This window comes from Macaca fascicularis, chromosome 13 (genome assembly GCF_037993035.2).
Source record: "Macaca fascicularis isolate 582-1 chromosome 13, T2T-MFA8v1.1".
Lineage (NCBI taxonomy): Eukaryota > Metazoa > Chordata > Mammalia > Primates > Cercopithecidae > Macaca > Macaca fascicularis.
This window is the reverse complement of record NC_088387.1, coordinates 3,271,705-3,294,668: the sequence shown is the minus strand read 5'-3', so window position 1 is coordinate 3,294,668 and position 22,964 is coordinate 3,271,705. Positions and strand designations below refer to the sequence as shown.

The window sequence follows — 22,964 nt, the reverse complement described above, 5'->3', positions numbered from 1 at the left end:
GCCACATTCTAAAAAGTAAAAATGAGTACTCTTGGAATTAATGGAAAGATAGAAATTCTCTGTAAAAAAAAGTAGAAGCTATAAAGATAGAAATTTTAGAATTGGAAAAGCTGGAGTGACTATATATTAATATCACACAAAGAAGACTTCAGAAAAAGGACAATTATTAGTAATAAAATGGAACATTATGTAATGATAATTTTAGCAATATTGGTCAATCAAGAATGCATAATAGTGCTAAATGTGTGTGTCCCTAACAACAGAGCTTCAAAATACATGAAGCAAAAACTTGGTAGTACTGAAAGGAAAAATAGATAAATCCATAGTAAGATGTAGAGACTTTAGCACTCCTCTGTCAGTAGTCAAGAAAAGTAGCAGGTAGAAAATCAGGAAAGATATTTCAATTAGGTCAAGTCGGTTGAACATCATCATCAGCCAACTTGACCTAATTGATATTTATAGAACAGCCCACCAGCCACAGCAGAATACATGTTCTTTTCAAATGCACATGGGACATTCATGAAGATATACCATATTGTCACTAAATAGCCTGTATTAAATTTAAAAGAATTGAAATTATCCAAAGCTTGTTCTGTGCCCTTAATGAATTAAATAAGAATTTGATAACATCTGAAAAATATCTGGAAAGAAATATGAAAAAGATCATCAAATATTTGAAATTAAACCCTACACCACTATATAATCCGTGGGTCAAAGAGGATGTCTCAAGGGAAATTAGAACACTGAATTAAAATGAAAATACAACATATCAAAATTTGTGGAATGCGGATGAAGTGGTACTTAGGGAAACTCAACAGTAAATTATATTAGAAAAAAAATGTTTCAAAGCAAGAAAAAAAAATGTTTCAAAAATGTTTAAGCTTCCACTTTAAGGAACTAGAAAAAGAAAAACTAAACCTAAAGCAAGAAGGAAAGAAATAATAAACATAAGAGCAAACGTAAATGAAAATATAAAAATAATAGAAAAAAATTAATGAAGCCAAAAGATGGTTCTTCAAAATAGCCAATAAAGTTGATTTAAAAGCGGAGGGAAAAAAGACACAAATTACAAACATTATGGAGTGCCACTACTGACCCCACAGGCATTAAAATGATAATAAGGGAATACTATGAACAATTCTACGCACATAAATTTTACAAATGAGAAGAAAAGGGCCAATTCCTTGAAAGATACAAACTATCAAGCTTAAAAAGTAGCGTGAATGGTCCTATATCTGTTAAAGTGATCAAATCTGTAGGTAAAAACCTTCCAGATAACTCCATTTTCACAGGGTTTCGCTGGTGATTTCTACCAAGCATTTAAAGATGAAGTAACACCAATTATACAAAATCTCATGCAAAACTAAGGGGGAACACTTCCCAACCCATTTTATGAGGCCAGCATGATTGTAATACTGGAATTAAAGACAATACAGAAAACCATAGACTCTTTGTATACTATACTAAATTCAGAGATACTATATTTCCTCATTTTTTTTTCTAAAAGTTTTATGGTTTTTATTTTACATTTAAGTCCTTTTGAGTTAATTTTGTATATGATGTGAGACTTAGGTCAAGGTTCATACTTTTGCCTATGAATGTTCCTATGCTTCAGGACCATTTGGTTGTGATGTGCAATTTAATATACTATAGTATCTCTGAATTGAGATGCAAAATTCTTTTTTTAAAAAAAAAAAAACAGAGTCTTGCTCTTGTTGCCCAGGCTGGAGTGCAATGGCCATCTGCCGGCTTCAAGTGATTCTCCTCCCTCAGCGTCCCAAGTAGCTGGGATTACAGACACCCACCACCACACCTAGCCAATTTTTTGTATTTTTAGTGGAGACAGGGTTTCACCATGTTGGTCAGGCTGGTCTCAAACTCCTGACCTCAGGTGATCCACCCACCTAAGCCTCCCAAAGTACTGGGATTACAGGCATGAGCCACTGTGCCTGCCTAGATGCAAAATTCTTAACAAAATATTATCAAATTGTACATCACAACGAAATGATCCTGAAGCATAGGAACATTCATAGGCAAGAGTATGAACCTTGACCTAAGTCTCACATCATATACAAAATTAACTCAAAAGAGGTCATGGACTTAAATGTAAAATGAAAACTATAAAACTTTTAGAAAAAATGTGAGACAGTATTTGCAGTATAGGGCTAGGCAAAGACATCTTAGACTTGTCATCAAAGCATCCAAAGTGGAAAATTTGATGAATTGGACATTATTAAAATTAGTAACTTTTGCTTTGCCAAAGACCTAGTTAAGAGCCTGACAAGACAAACTACAAACTGCAAGAAAAGATAGGCAAATTGCATATCCAATAAAGGACCAGTATTTAGAATATATAAAGTCTTCTCTAAAGTCAATGGTTTAAAAAAAAAAAAAAAAAAAAAAGCAAACAAATTAGAAAATGGGCAAAAGACATGAACAGACATTTCACCAGAGAAAGTGTGCAGATGGCAAATAAGCACCTGAAGATATGCTTACCATTGTTAGCCATTAGGGAAACACAAAACCATAATGAGATGCGATTACATAACTATTAAAATGACCAAAACAAAAAATATTGATAATACCATTGTGCTGATGAGGATGTAGAGAAAATGCAACTCTCATTAGAGTGTCATTTCTATAGCTGATGGGAATGCAAAATGGCACAGTCACTTTGGAAAACAGTTTGGCAATTTCTTATAAAATTAAAAATACACTTACGACCCAGCAATTCCACTTTAGGTATTTATCCTAGATAAATGGAAATGTACATTCCCACAAAAGTCATACATTAATGTCTACAACAGCATTATTCATAATCACCAAAAACTAGCCAGGTGCAGTGGCTCACACCTGTAATCCCAGCACCTTGGGAGGCCGAGGTAGGTGGATGACTTGAGTCCAGGAGTTCGAGACCAGCATGGCCAACATGGTGAAACCCATGTATACTAAAAATAAAAAATTAACTGGGCGTGGTGGTGCACACCTGTGGTCCCAGCAACTTGGGATGCTGAGGCAGGAGAATCGCTTGAATCCAGGAGGTGGAGGTTGCAGTGAGCAGAGATTGTGCCACTTGCACTCCAGCCTGGGTGACAGAGCAACACGGTCTCAAAAATAAAAATATAAATGACATAATCACCCAAAATGGGAAATAACCCACATGTACTTCAGCTGGTGAATGGGTAAACAAACTGTGGTACATCCATATGATGAAAAACTACTTAGCCATCAAAAGGAATGAACCCCCAATATGCACAGTAGCCTTAATTGTACATGCTCAGTGAATAAAGCCAGTCTTTCAAAATTGCAAACTGAATTATTCCATCTGTGACATTTGGAAGAGGCAAAAATATATGGACAGAGAACAAATACGTCAGTAGTTGCCAGGGGTTGGGAGTAGAAGGAGAGTCTGGTTACATAGGGGAAGGAAGAAGGAATTCTTCAGGGTGTTGATATTCTGTATCCTGTTTGTGATGATTGTTATAAGAAGCTAAACGTGTTAAAACCCATGGAACTGTACAACGAAAGGGTGCATTTTACTATTATATAAATGTAAGAATAATTTTTTCTTTCTTTCTTCCTTTCCTTTCCTTTCCTTTTTCCTTTCCTTTTTCCTTTCCTTTCTCGGAGTCTGTTACTCTATCACCAGACTGCAGTGCAGTGGCGCAATCTCGGCTCACTGCAGCCTCTGCCTCCTGGGTTCAAGCAATTCTCCTGCCTCAACCTCCCGAGTAGCTGGGACTACAGGCGCGCGCTGCCATGCCTGGCTTTTTTTTTTTTTTGTATTTTTAGGAGAGACAGGGTTTCACCATGTTGGCCAGGATGGTCTGTATCTCCTGACCTCGTGATCCACCCGCCTCAGCCTCCCAAAGTGCTGGGATTACAGGTGTGAGCCACCACGCCCGGCCAGAATAATTTTCAAATACAAAAAAAAGGGGTAGTGGCCTCCTGCCCACCCCTTTCTGAACCTCTTTAATCCCACTCCCCAGGGGGAACCACACTGCCAGATTCATCCTCTTTCCCTTGAACACCGCAGTCATAACCACAGCAAGATGGGCCTGCAGATCTAGGCATGTGGATCCTTTTATTTTAATCACAAAAATGCTGTACATCTTGGCCTGCGTTTGCACTCCACAGTAAAGCATGGGCACCTTTTTTTTTTTTTTTTTTTTTTAATCAGCGTGAACTGCCTCACCTCTTTCTGTTTAAGGGCTACGCTCTATGTGTTCTGTATTTTATGTCACTGTTCCCCTCCTAAGGGGCATTCCACTTGTTTGAGCTTTTTTCCCTCTTGCTGACAGTGTCGCAGTAATCATTCTTGTTCATTTTAATCCCTATGTATTCACACTGTTGTTTTTCTATGATCGATTCCTAAAAGTGGATTTTCAGATTCTCAGATCATGTGCACTTTTAATAGACAACTTTAAATTACCCTCCGTAAAGGTTGTACAGGTTTACACTGCTTCCAGCAGAATAGAGACTATTTCTCCACTCCCTCATCAACACCAAATGTCGTCAGTGGTTTTTTTTCCTCCAATCTGATGGATGAAAAATGCCAGTCATGATGTTCGCCTTGGTCAGCAAGTTCTGGTCATCGCAATGTGCAGCGTCTTTATCCTCCCATGTCCCCATGCCAGCCTCTTCCTTAACCTGACACCTGCAGTGAGTGCCTCCTCCCTCCAACTCTCTTCTTCCCCTTTCTTCCCAGGTCGTCGGTGGAACCGTGGAGCTTTCCTCTTTAAAAATTCTCAACGCCTTCCCATTATGTTTAGAATAAAATTCAAACTCCTGGAGAAGGCATTTAAGGCTTTTTAGATTCTGGCCAAAACAAACATTTCTGCCTCTCTCAGTTTGTCTGCCACTCCACTCCCCCCAACATCTCCTGCAGCCCCACCCCTGATGCCAGCTCCCTGGCACTCTGTACACACCCCTACCCGTATTGAGCGTCCTTCACCTGACCCCTGAATTAGATCCTGAGCCCTTGAGAACTTCCAGGGTTTTTCTTCCTCGGTTGAGCACCCATACCCGTGCCCTGGGCTTCCCAGCCTGCAGTGAGTGGTCCTTGGACCAGGCTGTGTCTGCATGACCAGGTGCTGGGATGAGGGAGCAAGGCAGCAGCTGGGTGGTAAGACTGAAGAGTGTGGATCTGTGGGTTTTACTCTGAGGAGCACCTCTCGGGCTGTGGGATTCTGAGCAAGTTGAGTCTCCTAAACTCTGAGTCTTAATTTCCTTCTTTATATAATGAGGTTATTTGTAATAGCAGCATATAGGGCAGCAAAGGCATTTTAACTGCAAAACGTGATACAGTTTCATACAGTACAGTCATACTTTCCTAAACATGTACTATTCTTATCTCAGCTGCACAGAATGCTGTGTGAGAATGGGATTCTCCTTGTCCCAGTTTTGGTTCAGGCACCAATGCAGAGATGTAAGATACCAGAGAGCACGTGTGCAGGATCGGTGGAGTCACCAACCACTCACCACCCCCGTCCTCAGAACATACAGAGAGTGGGGAGGAATAAAGGAGATTTGCAAAAACACTTTCTGTGGAGAGCACGCTGCAGTCCTGTGAGCCACCAGCGCAACACGGGTGGAACTAGAGGGAACTTCCCTCATGCAGTCTGCAAGGGTGGCTTCCATGGGACTTCTTAGAAGCTGGACAGGTGTGCCCTGCAGTTGGGAGACATGGAGGACTGCTGGACTCAGGCCACCTGTGGGCATGGGGCAGACAGGACCACCACATGACCCACCTGTGCTCCCAGAGCCTCACCTGAGGAGCCAGCCAAGAGCACAAGGGGACAGTGAGAAGCGGTCACAGCCAGAGTCCTAGTGGTGGCTGGGAATCCCCCAGTGTCAGTTTCAAGTGTCTGCCAGGCCCAGGCAGGACAAAACCTTGTAAGGCTTCAGAGAGCCCTGCTCATCTCCCCACTCGCCTCCTTCCCCAGCTCTCAGCCCTCGGTAAAGCCCTCTCAAACCCCAACTCAGACACCCTGCATTCAGGAGTCAAAACCTGACTTCGCCCAGAGGCTACACTTTTTAATTACTGAATTAAAACTGATTATGGCCGGGCAAGGGGGCTCCCGCCTGTAATCCCAGCACTGTGGGAGGCCGAGATGGGCGGATCACGAGGTCAGGAGATCGAGACCATCCTGGCTAACCCCATCTCTACTAAAATACAAAAAAAAAAAAATTAGCCAGGCGTAGTGGCGGGCGCCTATAGTCCCAGCTACTCAGGAGGCTGAGGCAGGAGAATGGCGTGAACCCGGGAAGCGGAGCTTGCAGTGAGCCGAGATGGCGCCACTGCACTCCAGCCTGGGCGACAGAGCCAGACTCCGTCTCAAAGACAAAAACAAAAACAAAAAAAAAAATGATAATAACAAAAGTGACCATGGTGACTGCTGGTACCTGAGAAGGACTGGGAAGGTGCCGGAAGTCTTACAGTCTCTACCTGGGATGGGGGACTGTGGAGACCAGGATTGGGCAGTGCTTTTCTCTGTCTAGAACCTGCAGGTACAGTGCTCTGGTCCCTGCACAGGTGCAGCCCACCTCCCAGGAGCCGATGAGCAGCGTCACCCATCGCCTGCAGCTGCACTGGTGCCATTTCAGAGGGACGGCTTCAGTGCTTTCTCCACGGCAGCCATTAACCTTATGTCGGGTGGGGGAGGTGCTGAGACCCTCTGTGCACTCACCCCAGGGCTCAGGAGAGAAATAGGTTTGAGGAAGAGAAGACAGTGTCTTCATGACAAGTGGGAAGTGTCCGAGGCCCCTGTGAGCAGTGCCAAGGGTGTGGCAGGAGGTGAGGTCTGAGGTGGCAACAGTGTGGACCCGTAGCATGGGCAGCCCTGGGGGTCGATGTCCTGGGGACCAGGGGCACTGGCTGGTTAAAAGAAACATCTACCAGAGCCTGGGGGCAGGGGGCAGATGTCAGCCCCGTTCTCAGGAACTGGGCCCTCTGGTCAGCGGGGCACTTGGTATTAGCCAGAAAGGGGACCACATACTGTGAGCTCTCTCTTCAGGGTTTCTTTGGGTGGACGCTCAGAGCAGCATCAAGATCCGCGGTTGGCAATGCTGGCTGTGACTGGCGCTTACCTGGGGGTCCACCCCCATGGATTCGGTGGACCTGCCCAGGGTGAATCCCAGACAGTGGGAGTGTTAAAGGCTGCCCAGGTGGTTCTAATGTGTGGCCAGTGTAGAGATCCTGGACTCTAGGACAGCAGCACTTCTCACACTTAGGAGTATTTGTGAATCTGCTCAAAGTGATGCTTCCCACCCAGTCCGTCTGGAATGGTGGCAGCACTGCTGGTCCACGGACCACACGTGGAGTGGTGAGGCTCCGGGTCTGCGCGCTCCAACACAGAGCCACTAGCTGCATGTGGCTGTTTAAATGTAAATGTAAGCCAAATTAAAATGCAGTTTCTCAGTCACAGCAGCCACATTTCAAGAGTCCAGGAGCCACATATGACTGGTTGACAGCAGAAGGCATTTCCATCTTTATACAAGATTTTACTGGGCAGCACTGTTTCAGGGCTGTCACTAGCAAACAGCATCTTTCTGAGACCCCGTAAGGGTTGTGCTCTTCCCAAAAATGGCTTGGGTGTCGAGGCACCGTAATACCTCACCTTTCTGCCTGTATGCCTGTCTCCCTCTATCAGCTTCTCGAAGTCGGGGTCTACAGCGGATTTACCCTCTCAGTAAATGGGCAAATAATAACAATAGCTAACATACAGTGAGCACTTACTAAGTGCCGAGTATTATGTTAAACGCTTTATGCGTTAATTTTCAACAACAATCCTATTTAGCAAATAATAAAAGAAACTTAGGTTAAAGAACTTGCACGAAGGCATGTAGCTAGTAAACTGTGGAGGAGAGGTAGAGCCCGCATAGGCTCACTGCAGCCCGCGTTCCCCAGTGTGGTGCTGCACTGCAGTTCTCAGCTGGGGCAGGTGTGGGCCCCAGCAGACATTGGCAGTGCCCGGAGACGTATTTGATTGACACCACTGTGGTAGGGTGGGGAAGGGAGGTATACTAGCATCTGGCGGGTAGAGATGCTGAGCATCCTATGGTGTACAGGACTAATCCCCACAACAAAGACCTATCCAGCCCAAAATGTCAGCAGGGCCAAGGCTGAGTAACTGTTGTTTGCCACTCAGTGAATAAGTTAAAATGGGGAGGAAGTGGTTTTATAGGACAGTCATGAGGTCATACCTCTTAGTAAGAGATGGTATGTGATGTAGTGAAGGAAGATTAGAGATCAAGAGGTCTGTGTTCAAATCCCAGCTTTGTTACATATTGGCCAAGTGACCCTGGACAAGTCACTTTATTCCACAAGACTCTGTGGTCCCATATCTAAAATGGGGATTGAAAATATCCTTACATTGCAAGGAGGGCTGTGAGGGTCATTATGAATATGACACTGCTCTGAAGACAAAGATGGAATAAACCTTAGCTGTGAACACTTCTTTGGTCGGGAGAAATTTCCCTACCTGGCTAGTGGTGGGTGAAGGAGGGCCCAGATGTAATAGAGAAAGGGAAATCTGAGCTCCAAGGACAATGGCTGTCCCTGGAATGGGTTAGTTACTCTTCTGTTGGCCACCCTAGACAGTTCTTGAAGAATTCCAGCAGTTCCTGGAGATCTGAGGTGGGGAAACAAGGAATCTAAGGTGAGGCGTTTGTGTACATTTCAAAGTGTAAGTCGAATAATTTTTCACCTTTTTTTCAATCATGTGTTCTAGCTCAAAGTCATTTCTAAATAACTGTGCCTTTCCCTTCCCATGTCCTTGTGAGGTCCCAGTTATATCAGCTGGTTGGGAGTGGAGACCAGCTGTCTCTGTGGAGGTGGACTGGTCATTGCCTCCTGCCGAGAGGCTGGCTTTAACCGCGCAGACAGTGGCAGTTTAGCAATGTGCTTTCAGTCCAGCTCCTCCACTGACAATTCTGTGCCCTTGAGCCCGGCCCTGGCTCCCCCGGGTCTCCACTGTGGGACGTGGAGGTTAGACCAGGCCACCCTGGGATGTCTGCCAGCCTCGACATGCCAGGTGCTGGGCAGCTGTCCCAGAAGTCAGGAAAAGAGCCTGGTAAGTCATCTGTCCCTTGGGGTGTCCCCAATACACATGGCTGGCCGGATTCCTGGCCTCACTGCACACACGCACACACAGATGTGACTCACGATTGTTTTTCTTTATGAATGCCTTCTCACACATGTTACCTGTGAGCAGCAGATCCCCAAAGCAGATGTAGTTGGGGCTCTGACAACAACCAAAGCAGATCCCGGGGCCCCGTTTGGGAAGAACTCACGTTGGTTTCTACGGTGGGGACCTGAGCAAGCTCCTGCCCTGGGACGAGGACCGATACTCACCCCCACCCCGTGATGAACACGCTACCGGGTGAGGCCCTCGGAAATACGTGCTGCCACCGGGAGACTCTCTGACTCCCTCAGCCGTTTCACCGGGAGGACGGTGCCTCCGGGCCCTCACCGCCTCGCCTCTTAGGATAGAAGCGTGCTACTAGGGCTATTAAAGCAGCCGTGGCTTTTGTCTTTCTGCCATGTGGAGTTGAAGCTTGTGTGAAAAGAGATATGTAGGCCAGGAGAAGGCGGGTTTCTGAGCATCAGCTGGGAAATTCAAACCATAGAAAGCCTGGCCTGGGAAAGCAGGAGAGCCGGCTGAGGAGCCCTTGGCAGTGCCTCCTGACCTGGGAGTCACGTAAGGGATGAGGGCAGTTTGGCCCTGGCAGCCCCATGCGGGTGGCTGGGAAAGAAGCTCCCAGAAACAGTGTCCTTCTGTTTGCCCCTAGGCTGTAAAGTGAGTCTGTGTGGAGTCAGAGCCTCTGCACTGGCCGAGTGGTGCATTTCCACCTAGGAGAGGAGGTGGAGCAGGAGGGGGGGAGGCTCTGGAGGGTGGAGGGAAGAGGGAGATTGTGTGGATGAGGGGAGGCAGTGCTTACAAAAGGCAAAGCGGGTGAGGCCCTAGGGACGGTGCCCTTGAGGCTGTGGGGTAGTGAAGCGGTGGAAAGGGTCCGCTGGTGAGGGCATCCGGGGCAGTTTGCTTAATCGCAGTGTGGAAAGAGCGCTGTGTGCAAACTTGCCTCACTCTGTACTTGCACAGGGAGCTAGGCTCTTCTTCCTGGTCACTCTCAAGCACCTAGTGACTCCTATCTTAGGGTGTTTTTTGTTATATGTGTGCTTTTACTTCTAATTGAAGAATAATATGCATACAGAGAAGTGCACAGATCCTATGTGTGTAGCTCAGTGCATTTCCAGTGAACACCCCAGACCAAGAAACAGAATGAGACCAGCACCCCCAGAGGCCCTACCGTGTCTGCTTTCAGCAGGCTCTGGAACTCATTCCTGATTGTGGACCGTGGTGGCTGTCAGTGGATCCCTCTGGTCCTGATGGCTCTTGCAGGAGAGCCTGTCTCCATGCACTGGAGAGAACGATTCAAAAAATCCTTCCTGTCTAGACTTAGCACCTTCCCCAGGGCCTGGTACCTGGTGGGCACTCACCAGGTCCAGTCCGTTCTCATTGTCTAAGGAAGTTATGTTCTGAAAAGTTACCGCAAGCTAACTTAGCAAATACTGAGCCACTGCTCCTGGAGGAAATGCAAGGTTAGCTTCCTGTGTGCCTCCTGCCACAGCATCAATAGATCGACACATAACCTTGTTTTATGTGTAATTCTGTTTAAAGATGCTTTATTTAATATATATTTTTGATGCATTGACACTGAACACACCGCCAACAGCACTGTAATTCATGCCTGAATGAAGCTTATCTGACACACACATTGTCTCCGTCAGGCACATCACAGCCTCCTTGGGCTTAGGAACGCATGAGCCCTCCACTTGGGGGCCTAACCAGCAGAATCACAAGAAAACCTAGTGCCCAAAAATGTGGCCCTGAGTAGACTACAAAAAAAAATACTGTATACGGCGTAAGAGCTAAAACAGTAAGGCAACGTGTCACTGCCTGACCTCAGCTGGGAACTTGCACCTTGGGAAACTCAAATTTTTTGCTGCCAACACCATGTGTATTGATTTGGGGATTACAAATGTATTTTAGCGAGTAGGCGAATTCTCAAATACGGAGTCAGCGCACAGCGATGATTGACTCGATTTGTTGAATGAGGAGAGGAAGGAATGGCGGCAAGCTTAAGTTGAGGTGGAACTGGGACACAGCCCCGTCTCCTGTCATTGACAGTGGAGGCCTGCCCTGTGAAAAGCTCTTGCTCAGTCTCAAAATGCTCAGCACGGTCTTGAGAAGAAGCCTTGGGTGAGCATTACCACCCCGAGTTCCACAGTGGGATCACACAGCCTAGCTCTGGGACAGATGTGATGACGAGCGACTGTAGACTTTGCCAGCATGTATTGATCAGGAGCAGCCTGTGAGTCAAGACTGACAAAAGAATCAATAAATGGCTTTTAAAAAACAAAACCCCTCAAGTTGTTTATCTAGGAAGCCTGAGAAACCCTGCAGCGGTGTTGTGGCCCCATGTGTCCCCAGGGCCCGGGCCCACCTCTGCCCCAGAAGTCCTCTTAGTGTCTGTAGTCGGGTCCCATTTCCACCAGGTCAGCCACGGCCGTGGCAGTGGACCTGGAAGGCAGGCAGAACAGAGGACCGCGGCTCTATCTGTCGAAGCACCGAGGCACAGTGACTGTGCTAGCTTCAGCTGGCTGTGAGAAACGGCGATGATGCATCCACTTTAGATCCGAAGTCTGAGCAAACTCAGGCCTCTCTTCTACAGAGAACGTTGTGAAGACCTGGGAATGAGCTGTTGATGTGCATTTTTAGGATGGCAGCATAACGGAGAAAATTGGAAGTAGCGTATGCCAGAGTATGAAGTGTTCACACAGCTCCCTTGGGTGGTTGATTTATGGGAAGCTTTTTTCTCCTTTATACTTTTATCTACTTTCTAAATCTGTACAATATGCTCGTGTACTTCTATGAACAAGAAAGAAATGGTATGAAAAGAAAAAGTTTCTTAGAAATTGCTGCATCAGGCCAGGCGCAGTGGCTCACACCCATAACCCCAGCACTTTGGGAGGCAGAGGTGAGAAGATTATTTGAGACCAGCCTGGGTGACACAGCGAGACCCCATCTCTACAATAATTAATTTTTAAAAAATTAGCCAGGCATGGCTGGGCGCAGTGGCTCATGCCTGTAATCCCAGCACTTTGGGAGGCCAAGGCAGGTGGATCACGAGGTCAGGAGATCCAGACCATCCTGGCTAACACGGTGAAACCTTGTCTCTCCTAAAACGTACAAAAAATTAGCCGGGCGAGGTGGCGGGCGCCTATAGTCCCAGCTACTCAGGACACTGAGGCAAGGGAATAGCTTGAACCCGGGAGGTGGAGCTTGCAGTGAGCCGAGATTGCACCACTGCACTCCAGCCTGGGTGACAGAGAGCGATTCCATCTCAAAAAAAAAAAAAAAAAAAATTAGCCAGGCATGTGGTTCGCACCCGTAGTCCCAGCTACTCGGGAGGCTGAAAAAATTGGTGCTTCAGAAAGGATACCATATACCAAATTTTTTAGAGGCCTGGAAATCCTGCTGCCTTACCTTAAGGCAGAGCCTCTGCTTTATATCGTTGGTCAAAAGGCAAGGAACCCGGGAATTTACACTGTACTACAGCTCGCTGCCTCTGGGGAGACTGTGTCCTTTGACAGCCCTCAGCTTCCAGACTTAACAGCTGCGTCCCTAGTGTCATACGGGGTGTGGTCCACCACGGGGGTCCCACCCTGGCCCCTCAACTGGTCATTACAGAAGTTTTTCTGAAGGAAAAAAACAGTACCTTAAGGCTGAATTTTAATAGGCACTAAAAGAACTAACCATCACCAATCAGAAAGTCAAAGTGAAGTGATAAAACGAACCTGTCCCACGTAGGTGTCGTTGAACATCTCTAGAAATGGTGTAACATTGAGGATTTTTGAAACGGTTCATTTTAAATCTTCCCGAATACAAATAGCTCAGTAATAATGCCAAATGTGGGTCTGAAAACTTTGTGGTTCTCTCGTACAGGGTATTTAGAGTTCTGTGTGAGGGGGTATTTTAAGAGTGATTCCTGAGAATGCAGATGAAAAGTGGGGTCTCACCTCGGGCAGTGTGTCCTGCATCCGGGATGGCCAGGCTCACCTAACACACAGCGTGTGCATGGAGGAGAGAGTGCTGCTGTGGATAGCGGGACTACGGTGCACACTGGTGTGGCTTGGGCCAGGCTCCCCCACGATGCAGCACCAACAGGGCAGCCCTGATCAGACCCACTGGCTCTCACATGCTGTGGCAGACGTGACCAGGATGAGGCACCTGCCCTTGCAGGGCTTGCAGGCAGACTGGCACGCACACAGCATTAAGACGGTCTGCTAGAACCCGTGGACGATGTTCTCAGGGAGCCAAGAGTCAGCCTGGCTGCCTGGCCCTGCAAGAGGCTGGGGTGCAACCCAGTGCTTGCCGTGCTTTTCTTATCACAAGAGCCACGAGGGCTCACTGTCATGGCAGAATGGCTCACTGGTCTGCATCAGCTCCGGGGTAAGGGTTGACCAAAATTCTCCACCCCTCCTCCAGCGGCAACAGTGATAACAACACTAGCAACAACCACATAACAACAGCAGCCATTGTGGCAGCAGCAGCTAACACCGGGTACCGCACTAACGGCTTTCCCTGGATTCTCACACAATCTTCACAGCCATGCTGGGAAGTGTAGACAGTGGATGTTCCACCTGACCTTCACAACCACACTGAGAGGTATAGACAGTGGCTGTTTCACTTCACAATCACACTGGGAGGCCTAGGTCGTAGATTATGTCATAGAATCTTCACACCACGCTGGCAAGTATAGATAGTGGGTTATGTCAAGAAATCTTCATAACCGCAGCAGGAGGTGTAGACAGTGGGTTATCTCATGGAATCTTTACAGTCTGACTGGGAGGTGTAGAGACTTCTGTTTCTTCATATTACACCGAAATGAGTCTCAGGGAGGTCCTGGAATTTGCCCAAGAGCACTAGCCTGAGGCCCTAAACTAGCTCTGCGGGCCCCAGGGTCACATCGTTAGCAGCTCCGTTGCCCTGGCCCCAGGGAGGAAACCTTCATTAGCATAGCCCGTTGAGCCCAACCCCAAGAACAGGGGCCCTCAGAAGTTAGTGCTGGAGCAACGTCCTTTTCAGAATCGATCCTGGACTGCAGGGGGCATGTTAAGGAGGAGGAGGAATCTGGAGAGGAACAAGCTTACCACCTGCTCCTTTGAAGGAATCCTATCCTTAAATGACATCATACTATTTTCTCTGATCCAAAGTTGGTTTCCTATGAGTTAAACGGGAGGAGCTCTGTTGCCGTCCCGGCTTCCTGCACCCTCTGCACCATGCCTTCAGAGGAGTCCTGCTGCATCTGCCCTGCAGCAAACCAAACTTGCTACCCTTCCTCCCAGGGCAGCTGCACTGCACGGGGAATCTGGCTCTTCCACAATCCGCAAAGGCGCTCACACAGACACAGACCCGGAATTGCTGGTCCCTGGCCTGTGAGAAATGCTCCTGGGCTGTTTGCTGCAAACCCAGGCACACTTGACAGCTTAAACTCATTGCCAGTTGGAGAGGAGAAATCGAGATGTCAGAGTCTTTAGCCAAATCCCCGGGAGATTAACGTTGTCTGTGTATGGAGGCAGGAAGTGGTAAACAAAGGAGTGTTTTCAACTGATTTATCTGAGCTGAGGCCACGTCTGCATTATCCCGGGATTAATGACATTTTGAACATGTTTAATCTCAGAAGCTATTTTATGGTGCAGCCTCGACCCTGAATGTTCATGCTTGAGCAGTCACGTTGTAAGGTCTTTGGCCTCTGAAGCCTGCCTTTACCCCGCACATTGCCGGGGCTTCAGCCCCTTCTCCTGCCCTCCCCAGGTGGAGTATGGGGCAGATCCCAGAGCTCCTGCACTGCCAGTGTGGGTGCCAAGCACAGGAGGTGAGCATACGGTTCGGAGAGGCCTCCTAGGCCCCTCCCACAGAGCAGGGTGGCTCATCACACAGCTGCTCTGCCTGTGCTCACTGGGGACAAAGGCGCAGCGTCTCTGAGTCTCAGCACTGTGGAAGGTGATGCTCAGCCCATCACCCCTTTCTCAGCTTACCTGCTGAGAGGCTCCAGGTGGAATCTCAGGCATCTGTGAACTACATTAGGGAGCTGGAGTGGGTTTTCTCCCTTTTTCCTGGTGTCTAGACCCCCATTTGCCATTCCTGCACTCCTCTGCCTATGAGGGTGGCCCTGGACAGTCCCTGTAACAAAGTCTGGAGATTACAAGGGTCTTGCATTCCTGACAAGGAAAAAGGTGAGAAAGAAGAGAATACAGAATAAAAGGAAAGACCAGCAGTTGCAGAGAAAGAGGCAGGAACCAAAAAGAGAACTGGTGGTGTGGTCATAAACTGGCCCACTGCTTGGTGATGCTGCTATTGCAGGTTGCCTTACCCCACAGCAGCACAGCCTGGCCCAGCCAGGGCACCAGCCCACTCCTGTGGGTCTGCACGTGAACACAGACACACGCGTAAACACACACACAGTACAGCTGGAAACATTCCTACCCCACAGACAGGCAGCAGCAGGTGACCTTTCTGTGGCCGGGATGGAATTCTGCCAGCATGCTCTTGATGTAAGGAAAAGAAAATTTACCTCTTGCCAAGCTCAGCGTTTAGAACTGTATCTGCACATAGTCTATGGCGTGTGTTTGTTCGGTAGTAAGAAATGCTTATGACCAAAGGTATACTTCAGTGGGGTAGATGCTCAGCTAGCAAATATGTCTAGTACCAAACACAGTGAGGCAAGTTTCTCAAGAGGTTACAGAGGACTTAGGAGAGAGACTGACCAGAACAGACTTGATGGAGGAGGTAGCGTCTGGGGGCCCTGGTGAACCAGCAGGGAGGATTCTAGAACAGGATATCCAAGCCCTTGTCAACTCTCTTGAGCTGTGGCCACAGCCTCCCTCCTAGCTCCCCAGCCTCTCGTCCCTCCACAGTCAGACTGATTCTCCACACAACCTCCAGAGTGAGCCCATGGTTTAAAACTCCCACAGCTCCCCCATGATGGACAGAAAAAAAAAAAAAAGACAGAAAAGACCCTTCCTTGGGACTGGTTTACACAACTCCTCCACCTGCCCCCATCCCCAGCCTGGAAGATTATTCTCCAGATCCCAACCCAGAAGCACCCCTACTCCCACTCACCAGTGGTAGGCCCTGTGTCCGCATAGCCCTTTGTAAATTTTAGCATTTTCCAGTTTCTACCACAGTTACTTGTTTGCATCTTGTCTCCCCAACTAGACTTTGAGCTTTTTGAAGGAACAATGTGTTGTTTATTTTCCCACCTCAAATATAAAGCAGTCCTTGCCCGTAGCAAACACTGAATGAATGGAAAGAAGAAAGAAAGGTGAAACAGGAGAATAGAGATGCTGGACTCTGGCTGGGAATAGAAAGTAGGACTGGATTGTACACTAGGAAGTATTAGTAATTTCAGCAGTTCTGCCTGTTGGATCAGGAGTAGAAGAGAGAATGCTGGGAGGAAGCGATGACGGCTGAGGGTCAGGAGCAAGCAGGAGTTCCAGATTAGGAAAAAAACTCAGACAAAGACCTGGAGTAGGGCCTCAGAGGCTGGAGGGATGCCTCACGGGGACAGGCTCCCCCAGAGAGGATGTACAGATGTGCACCCACGTCAGAGCTGCAGGGGTGAAGCAGGTTGAGGACCAGGTTTGACCTTGGGATTTGGGGTTGGTTGGTTGGGAGGATGCAAACAGTGGTGTCAGCTCGTGGCTGGTGCAGGAAGTGGCTGACGAGACATAGGCAGAGGCCATTTGAGCTAAGGGTAGAGGAGAAGGGAGAACTGGGCCTTCAGGGGACAGTGAGGCTCCGTGGAGACTTCAAGCTATGGAAGCCCAAAGCATTCTGCAAAGCTGCAGAGGGAGAGACTGAAGAGTCAGGAAAGGGGTAGGATGAGTCCAAGAGATGGAGCAGGATTCCCAGGGGGCCAGTCCGGTGGAGGCCCCAGGGAGCAGCCAGAAAAAGGAGTGGGAGCCGTCCCTGGCTGCCAGGACCAGGGGAGATCCTGGGTGTGTGAGGCTGAAGGCTCTTCTCGCTCCCAGCAGGAGACTGTAGCTTGCAAAGCAGTGGCCACCCGTCCTTGTACCTCCTTTTTGACTAGGGCACTAAGGGAAAAGAATTCCAGCCTGAACTGGAAGTAGAAACAAAGACAAAGTGAGTAATATCCTCTGCACACCAGAGCAAGGGGTGGAATACATCAGGCCACAGAGAACAGTGATGTTAACTCCTCCCGGACATCTGCATGTGTTGCTGTGAAACGGTGCTGTTGTCACCCGGCTGACTCAGGCGCACTGTAGAAGGGAACCGAGGAGAGGTGCCAGGTGGTTGGAGATCAGTTTCAGCCTTTGTTTTATCCTGTGGCAGGCAAACATCCAGAAGCAGGCTCACAGGGAACCTTGGGTTCTATGCTTTTGATGTACCTGTAGGAAGCCACTTATTGGCCAGGGGAGGCGGTTCAAGCCTGTAATTCCAGCACTTTGGGAACCTGAGGCAGGCGAATTGTTTGAGCTCAGGAATTCGAGACCAGCCTGGGCAACATGGTGAGACCCCATCTCTACAAAAAATTCACTGGGCGTGATGGTGCATGACTGTAGTCCCAGCTGCTGAGGAGGCCAAGGTGGGAGGATCACTGGAGCCTAGTAGGTGGAGGTTGCAGTGAGCCTTGATCGCACCACTCTACTTCAGCCTGAGTGTCAGAATGAGACCCTGTCTCAAAAAAAAAAAAAGAAAAAAAAAAGAAAAGCCACTTATTTAATCCACAGATTTCCTTTTTCTATTGATGAAGGTAATAAATTCTTATTGTAGAAAATATGAAAATACAGAAGAGTTGAAATGTAAGAGGAGGGGAATGACCCACAGTTTCACCACCCAAAGATAAGCACAGTTAATACGGAAGGAGAGTCAACAAAACATATGGTGTCTTTTTTAGTTTTATTTTTATATTTGAGACAAAGTCTCACTCTTGTCCAGGCTGGAGTGCAGTGGCGTGATCTTGGCTCACTGCAGCCTCCACCTCCCAAGTTCAAGCGATTGTCCTGCCACAGTCTCCCAAGTAGGTGGGACTACAGGCACCCGCCACCACGCCCGGCTGATTTTTGTATTTTTAGTAGAGATGGGGTTCTGCCATGTTGACCAAGTTGGTCTGGAACTCCTGACCTCAGGTGATCCGCCCGCCTTGGCCTCCCAGAGTGTTGGGATTACAGGTGTGAGCCACCGCACCTGGCCAACATATGGTTTCAAAGGCACTATTTCTTTTCTCTCTAGGACATTAAGGAAAGCAACTGTGACCAGTCTTTGGTGTCACTCTCTCCACAAAGGGAAGGTTATGCTCACAGTTGTTAGAAGACAAGAGGTTAATAGTGCGTCTACAACATTTGAGCAGGAATCGGGTAGTATGTCCACAATGACAGGATTATATTAAAGAAATTGTATCTATTTGTGTACTATTTTTTATCTCCTTCCAGAAGGGATTCCCAAGAGGAAGTTGGCTTAAGTACACGCAGACCCTATAGAAGCAGTTGCATTTAATTTTTTATGACTCAGACTAGAGGAGCATAATCTCTCTGATGCATCTTTAATAAGAAAACAAAGTCCCCTAAAGAAAGTAATGCTCGCCCAGACCCCCTGCAACCCCGAACCAAAGCAGTAGTGTTCTCTGTGCGGGAGACACAAAGCGTGAAACCAAAGAGGGAACTGGACTGTTTCTATAATCTTGTGCCTTTACCCAACAGAAAAGAGTCTGCCGCCTGCAGCAACAGGGCCTGGAGCTGATGGGCAGCCTGTGCCACCCTGGATCACCGTCACTAGGCAGAAGCGGCGAGGGACCTTGGACCAGCCACCCAACCAGGAAGACAAACCTGGGACACGGACCCTGAAGTCTGAACCAGGAAAGCAAGCCAAGGTGCCCGAGAGAGCCCTGTTGCTTAGAGCAGATGCTTTCCATTCTGTGGGTGCAGGAGGGAGCAGCCAGCTGGGGCTGGGGCGAGGACCCCATAAGGACCACACGTCCTGCATGGGCGTCACAGGGACCGTCACCTGTGATGCTTGTGGATGTGTGGTCGAGGGCCAATGAAGCAAAATAAATGACTTGCCAAATACTAACCCCCATGGTGGAGCATTCTGCCTGCCTTTGCACATGCTGAGCTGTTGGGATGCAGAGAAGCACGTGAGTCACTTCGGCGGTGCAGACAGCTCTCTACTCCCTGCCTCCTTGGCAACGCAGCAGCTCAGCATCTAGAAAAATGGAAGGAGGTTAAAATAACTTCTGAGTTAGACACACAGCAATGATGTCAACAGCTCCATCCCAGCTCATCATGCTGTGAGGAGTGAGCCCTGCTCTTTGCTGCTCCACTGGCCACATGCTGGAGCTCCTCATTCCTCACCTGCGGCTGCAGGGCTGGAACCTGTGGTTTCATTTTGTACTCTGAACGGAAGGCAGCTTTCACCAGCCCAAACAACTATGCCTAGAATCAGGCCGAGACTCGCAATTTTTGTATCCCCCAATAGCACCATGATAAATCTGTGCGTTTCAGCCATGTGGGGAAGAGAGCCTGAGCCTGCAGTAGGACCTGCTTCCCCTCGTTTTAACTAGAACCTCCACTATACCCAGACTCGAGGACCCTCATGCAGGCGTGGGGCATTTAGAAAACAAGTAGTAACCGGTTTGGGACATCTGTAACTATACCAACTGTCATAAAAATCACAAATCGATTCTAAACAAATCATCTTCACTGCCAAATGGGATCCCTGCCATCTGCCATCTGGCCCTGAAGCCAGGTGTGGGGACAGGAAGGAAGCCGTGATGCATGCGTGTGCCAGGATAAGGCCGCATGCCAGTCTGAGCACCAGCATCTGACCACTTGGTGTTAGTGAGCTGACACTAGGGTGCCCTCCCAAGAAAGTGCCAGCAGTGCAAGCATCTTGGACGGGCAGCCTTGCAGCTCCTTCACTTTGGGTGTGTTTGCCCCTGTCTGAATCACTGGTGACTTGGCAGCGTGTGTCTTGTGTCCCAACAGGAGCCTGTGAAGCAAGTTGACTTTGTCCGCAGCAAGTCTTTCCTGATAACCCCTGTGAAGCCCGCTGTGGACCGGAAGCAGGGGGCAAAGCTCAACCTCAAGGAGGGGCTGCAAAGAGGAATCTCTTTGTCCCATCAGAACTTGGGTATGAAATCTGCAAACATGACCACATACTTTGAAATCATTTTCCTGGGTCGTTCCTGCAGTTCGGGTTTTGGTTTGGTTTGGTTTTTGCGAATTACTTGCCACCTTGAGTTTTCTACTCAGCTCTTACAGAGATATAATTTACGTGTCATAAAACTCATCCATTTTAAGTGTACAGTTCATTAAGTATAAGGTTGACCCTTGAACACACAAGTTTGAACTGTACAGGTCTACTGAAATGCTGACTGTTTTCCAGCCAAACCCAGATGGAAAATTACCTGTATCCTTAGGATGTGAAACCTGAGAAAACAGAGGGCCATCTTTTTGCATATGCGGGTTCCACGGGGCTGACTGCAGAACTTGAGTATTCATAGATTTTGGTGTATGCAGGTGGGAGAGGTCCTAGAACCAACCCCCGGCATACACCAGGGGATGACTGTATATTGACAGTGAGCAGGTATGTATTTACAGAGTCGCACAGCTATGATGACAATCTAATTTTACAATATTTCCCTCACACTAAAGAGAAACCTCATGCCCATTTACAGTCACGTCCCACTCCCACTCCTAGCTCTAGGCAACCACTAATCTACTCTCTCTCTATGGATTTGCCTTTTTTGGACATTTCTAATGAATGGAATCCTAACGTATGTGCCCTTTTTTATCTGGCATCTTTCACTGAACATAGCATCTTCAAGATATGCCTTTGTTGTTGCATGTATCAATATGTAAAAATTTTTAGGCCAGACGCCTTGGCTTACACCTATAATCCCAGCACTTTGGGAGGCCGAGTCGGGCGGATCACCTGAGGTCAGGAGTTCAAGACCAGCCTGACCAACATGCAAAACCCCATCTCTACTAAAAATAAAAAAATTAGACAGGCATGGTGGTGCATGTCTGTAATCCCAGCTACTTGGGAAACTGAGGCAGGAGAATTGCTTGAACCCGGGAGGCAGAGATTGCAGTGAACCGAGATTGCACCACTGCACTCCAGCCTGGGTAACACAGCAAGACTTCTGTCTCAAAAAATACATATGTATACACACATACATATATACACACAAATATACATATATATATACGAAAATGCATATATATGGAAATTTTTATAGTTTTTTAATTGTGGTAAAGGCACATAACAGAATTTACCATCTTAGCCATTTTTAAGTGAACAGTTCAGTAGTGTTAAGTAGAGGGACACTGTTGTGCAGCCCATCTGTAGAGCTCCTGCCATTTTATTTCCAAAGTCTCTCTCACCTCATTGCATTGCCAGAATTGTTTGAACTTGTTCGTAAGTCTTTTTATCACATAAATGACATATTCTAGGCCCAAATCTTCCTTGCATGTTCACATATTATTGAATTTTCTGTTCGAGAACACAGTTAAGACCTCGATGTCTATTTCAAGAAACGCAAGAGGCTTAAGGGAAAATCCGAAGTCGCTGCTCATGTTTCTGTTTGTTTTGTCTCCCTTCCAAGCAGCTCAGTCTGCAGTGATGATGGAGAAGGAATTGCATCAGCTGAAGAGAGCCAGTTATGCCAGTACAGATCAGCCATCCTGGATGGAACTTGCCAGAAAGAAATCTCAAGCCTGGAGTGACATGCCCCAGATTATAAAATAGGTGGGCAGTGTGCTGATAAAGCATGTCCACTACCCTGACAAGCCACTTAGTTAAAAAACTGCCAGTATATTGTGGCAAACAGACCGTGAAACTTAAAGATTGATTTTATCATCAAGTTATGACGAACTTGGGGAAGAGGAAGGAACCAGGCAAAACAAAGAGGATCAACACACAGCCATACTCCTGGGCCAGAGGGCCCAGAAACAAGAACAACACTGAAAGATCCAGGAACCAGTTCCTGTGCCCAAAGGTACGCGTGTGTCTTTTAGAATTCCCTTGATGAAGAAGCCTCAGACAAGAAAGAAAACAGAAATGAAGTTGGACGCGTAAGTAGGACACCCAGCAAAGGCCAGAAGAGAAGCCCTTCTAGGCGAAGGGACATCTGTGCTTCCAGCTGAGATCAGCCCATGTCTCTGGTCGCTGTCTTGCCTGTGGATCCTGTCTTCTCTCATGTTTACTACGAGGCATGACATTCATGGCAAAACAGAGATGCCGTTTCCAAGAGCAGCTATAAAACAATCTGTTTTCCTAAAGGCAGCCACTCTGAGAAGGAGATGAAGGAACATGGCAGGGTTCATCAATTCATAGACTGTTTCCCAAAATAATTTTTAAACTTTTCCACTAGGCATCTGTGTCTTTAACCACTGCACAATGCATTGCCTGTTTAATAAAAGGTTTCAAACATGCCTCTGTTCTAAGTGTAAATGTTATTTCTCCTCAGATTTAGAGAACATCCTCCAGCACTGAGTTTGCTTCATACATGCCTCATTTAAAATTCTGAATTGGGTTAATTGTGGAGTTTGAGTTTTTGAGGGTTTTTTTTCCCCCAGTGAGAATTTTGAAGACAGACAGTAATGTAGGGTTTTAACTCTTTTCATCTATTTAGTACGACATACTGAATATATAAAAATTCCTTAGAAGTTATCATTCTTGAGCATCTAATCAATGGAACCTGCATATTTCTGTTGAAAGCTGGGTTGCTAGTGCATCAGCCAGTCTGACCCCTGAATGTGGAATGTGGAAAAACCAGGCAGAAGGAAAACATATTTGAAATCTCAGAATTGTCTTGGTTATAGAATGCCTCTTTACTGTTTAAAACAGTTCCAATTTGTTCCTTTGAACAAG

The 22,964-nt window shown here is 47.4% G+C and overlaps 1 protein-coding gene across 10 annotated transcripts in view; it reads left to right on the top strand.

Annotated features, from left to right (window-relative positions):
• The window catches only part of CRACDL (CRACD like), a 146,330-nt gene extending 123,805 nt beyond the window's left edge, over positions 1–22,525 (top strand). For 7 of the 10 annotated variants that reach the window (XM_074011052.1, XM_045368757.2, XM_045368759.2 and 4 more), the window contains 3 exons: positions 18,791–18,960; positions 20,075–20,219; positions 21,697–22,525. In XM_074011052.1, the coding sequence (XP_073867153.1) occupies positions 18,791–18,960; positions 20,075–20,219; positions 21,697–21,839 (458 nt within the window). In that variant the 3' untranslated portion in view covers positions 21,840–22,525. The remainder of the gene's footprint in view (positions 1–18,790; positions 18,961–20,074; positions 20,220–21,696) is intronic. The other 3 variants (XM_074011053.1, XM_074011051.1, XM_045368756.2) reach the window with 1 other exon arrangement.
• Positions 22,526–22,964: the final 439 nt, after the last annotated feature.